The sequence below is a fragment of the Cannabis sativa genome, chromosome 5 (genome assembly GCF_029168945.1).
Source record: "Cannabis sativa cultivar Pink pepper isolate KNU-18-1 chromosome 5, ASM2916894v1, whole genome shotgun sequence".
Classification (NCBI taxonomy): domain Eukaryota; kingdom Viridiplantae; phylum Streptophyta; class Magnoliopsida; order Rosales; family Cannabaceae; genus Cannabis; species Cannabis sativa.
Genome location: NC_083605.1, coordinates 3,678,501 through 3,680,740, shown reverse-complemented (window position 1 = coordinate 3,680,740; position 2,240 = coordinate 3,678,501). Strand labels below are relative to the sequence as shown.

The 2,240-nt window shown below is 40.9% G+C and overlaps 1 protein-coding gene across 1 annotated transcript; it reads left to right on the top strand.

Moving 5' to 3' along the window:
• On the top strand, window positions 1-1,174 carry LOC133038091 (uncharacterized). The gene is made up of 5 exons (XM_061116138.1): window positions 1-120; window positions 199-291; window positions 375-485; window positions 590-627; window positions 1,153-1,174. Exons 1-5 carry the CDS (start codon window positions 1-3, stop codon window positions 1,172-1,174), a joined length of 384 nt encoding a protein of 127 aa, XP_060972121.1.
• Window positions 1,175-2,240: the final 1,066 nt, after the last annotated feature.

Sequence of the window (2,240 nt, the reverse complement as noted above, 5' to 3'; positions counted from 1 at the left end):
ATGCCCGCGTTGAAAGAGAATGATCTGGGACGACTGGCACAAGTCCCTGAAAAGCACCCGGAGATCGACGCTGCTGATTGGTGCAAATTTGTTGAAAGTAGACTAACTCCTGAATTTCTGGTACGCTAATTATATTAACACTAAGATAAACTCTTAAATACAAGTACATGTATCTAATGTATTTTTTTGGCATTGTAGGAATTGAGTAAGGTGCAACGTGAACGTTCCTCAAAAATTCAATCCAGACATCGAAGTGGTCGGAGTGGGATGGTGAACGTACGGGAAGCTGTGGTAAGTAATACTAAAAATTTAATGTGCTATAATGTGCTATACAATTTAATTGGTACTCATTTCATTGTTATAACGTTATGTAGAAAAAGGACCTCGAAGTTGCAGATCCTCCCCGCCACCGTGTTTGGATTAAATCTCGCACCAAGAGTAGAAAACTTGTCACTGATTACGACAAGGAAATTGCCGAGAAGATAGTAAGTATATATTAATTCATATACTAATTGCTTGAATATATAATTCAATTAGAGTTAGTGTATATAATTCATATACTAATTGCTTGAATATATGCGTGCATTAGGCTCAATTAGAGGAGAAGCTTAGTCAGGGACAAATTCGGTGTCCGGGGCCAAAACGATATCCTCACGCAGCGCTCGGGACACCAGAGCATCCTGGACGTGTCAGGGCTGCTGGGTATGCTATTACTTCAAATGTTATTTATTTAGTTACACAAATGAAATCGTTGCTAATTTGCATTTTATGATTTGTAGGTTCCTGACCAGGGCATCTCAACTGTTCGGCAGGAAGAAAAGGGAAGTGTACGATGTTGTGGCTCGGCAAGCGAAGGAGATTGAACAATTAAAAGCCGAAGTCCAATCCCTTAAGCGACGGAGAGGAACGCCGCCGAACAAGAGGAAGAAGGAGAGGTGGCTGGTGAGGCGTATGTTCCACAACCATACGCTCCTCAGGATGAGGTACAACCACAAATTTATGCTGAGGAGTTCATTTCCCTCAACGACCAAGGTATCCTATACAATTTTGATGACCAAGCGGCCCTTACTCAGCAAGTACATCTCTCGCCCGACAACATCGACAATATTGTGGCCCGAGGGTATTTGTACGAGCATGTGGGTGTGATCAAAGTTCACCGCCGGGATTACGATGATTCACATGCTCGGATCATGGTTACGGAAATCCCGCAAGAGGACGCCGAAATCCCAGTCCCACTTGAAGAGTTCAGATATGTTAGGGACGTGTACCAGATGTTCCTTCCTTGGCCTAAACACTTAATTTTAACAACCGAGGTAACTTCTCAACTGAAATTAATTATTAATGATTAGTGGAGTTTGAATATCTTCAATATTCATCCGTAGTGAAGTAGGTTCTGCGAATATATGTCTTTGCGGTGGGATGGATGAACAAACTACTGTTGTATATGTGTTATTTGTCGTTATACAGCCATGTTCTAAATTTTTGGGATCATTCAATTACAACCGTTATGCTGCCGAAATTTCGGTAGAAATTAGATAAAATTTGATATATATATATTATGTTCTGTTTTGTTTAGGGTCCACTCGCTCAACCGCCCTCAAGACGTGATGCGTCAAAGGGGAAAGCTCCGATGCTTTCTCCAGAAAGCCGTGGTGCACGGGAAGATGAGTTGTTCACGGAAGAGAAGATGGCGTTGATCCCTAATTCGCCGAAATGGATGATTCATGAATTCCTAAGGCTCAAAGATAAACGTGATATAATCACAATTTACGTCCCCCGAGGATTCATTGCACCGCGTACCCGCATCATTTTATCTCGGAGAGGATTTGCAGCAGGTTGCTACGTGTAACTACATCGGCAACCAGGGAATGCTGTTTGGAATGATGTATACTCTTCTTTAATCTAATTAACCTTATATCAAATTATAGTTAAATTATTATAAGGCACTAACACTTTTTTTTGGCAGGCACATATGGGAGAGCATCAACGGTCTGAGAAAAATTTTCAAGTTTTACGACCCGCAGCTTCTCACAAAGGCATGGGATCGCCGATGAAGAACGAGTCGCCGCCTTTTGACGATGCGGCAAGACGATTGGCTAATTGGTTATCATTAATGAACAGCAACCACCAAATGTTCTTTATTCCTTGGAATATCGGGTAAACTTTATTAAATTCTTTAGTGCTAATTGTTCATTTCTATATTATGTCTTCAAATTATTTTTATACTATCTTACTTATAT

Coding starts and splice junctions, on each gene's coding strand:
- LOC133038091 (XM_061116138.1), top strand. CDS start 1: ATGCCCGCGTTGAAAGAGAATGATCTGGGACGACTGGCACAAGTCCCT. Junction 121..198: donor GACTAACTCCTGAATTTCTG/GTACGCTAATTA, acceptor TTGGCATTGTAG/GAATTGAGTAAGGTGCAACG. Junction 628..1,152: donor CTTAGTCAGGGACAAATTCG/GTGTCCGGGGCC, acceptor GTGTGATCAAAG/TTCACCGCCGGGATTACGAT.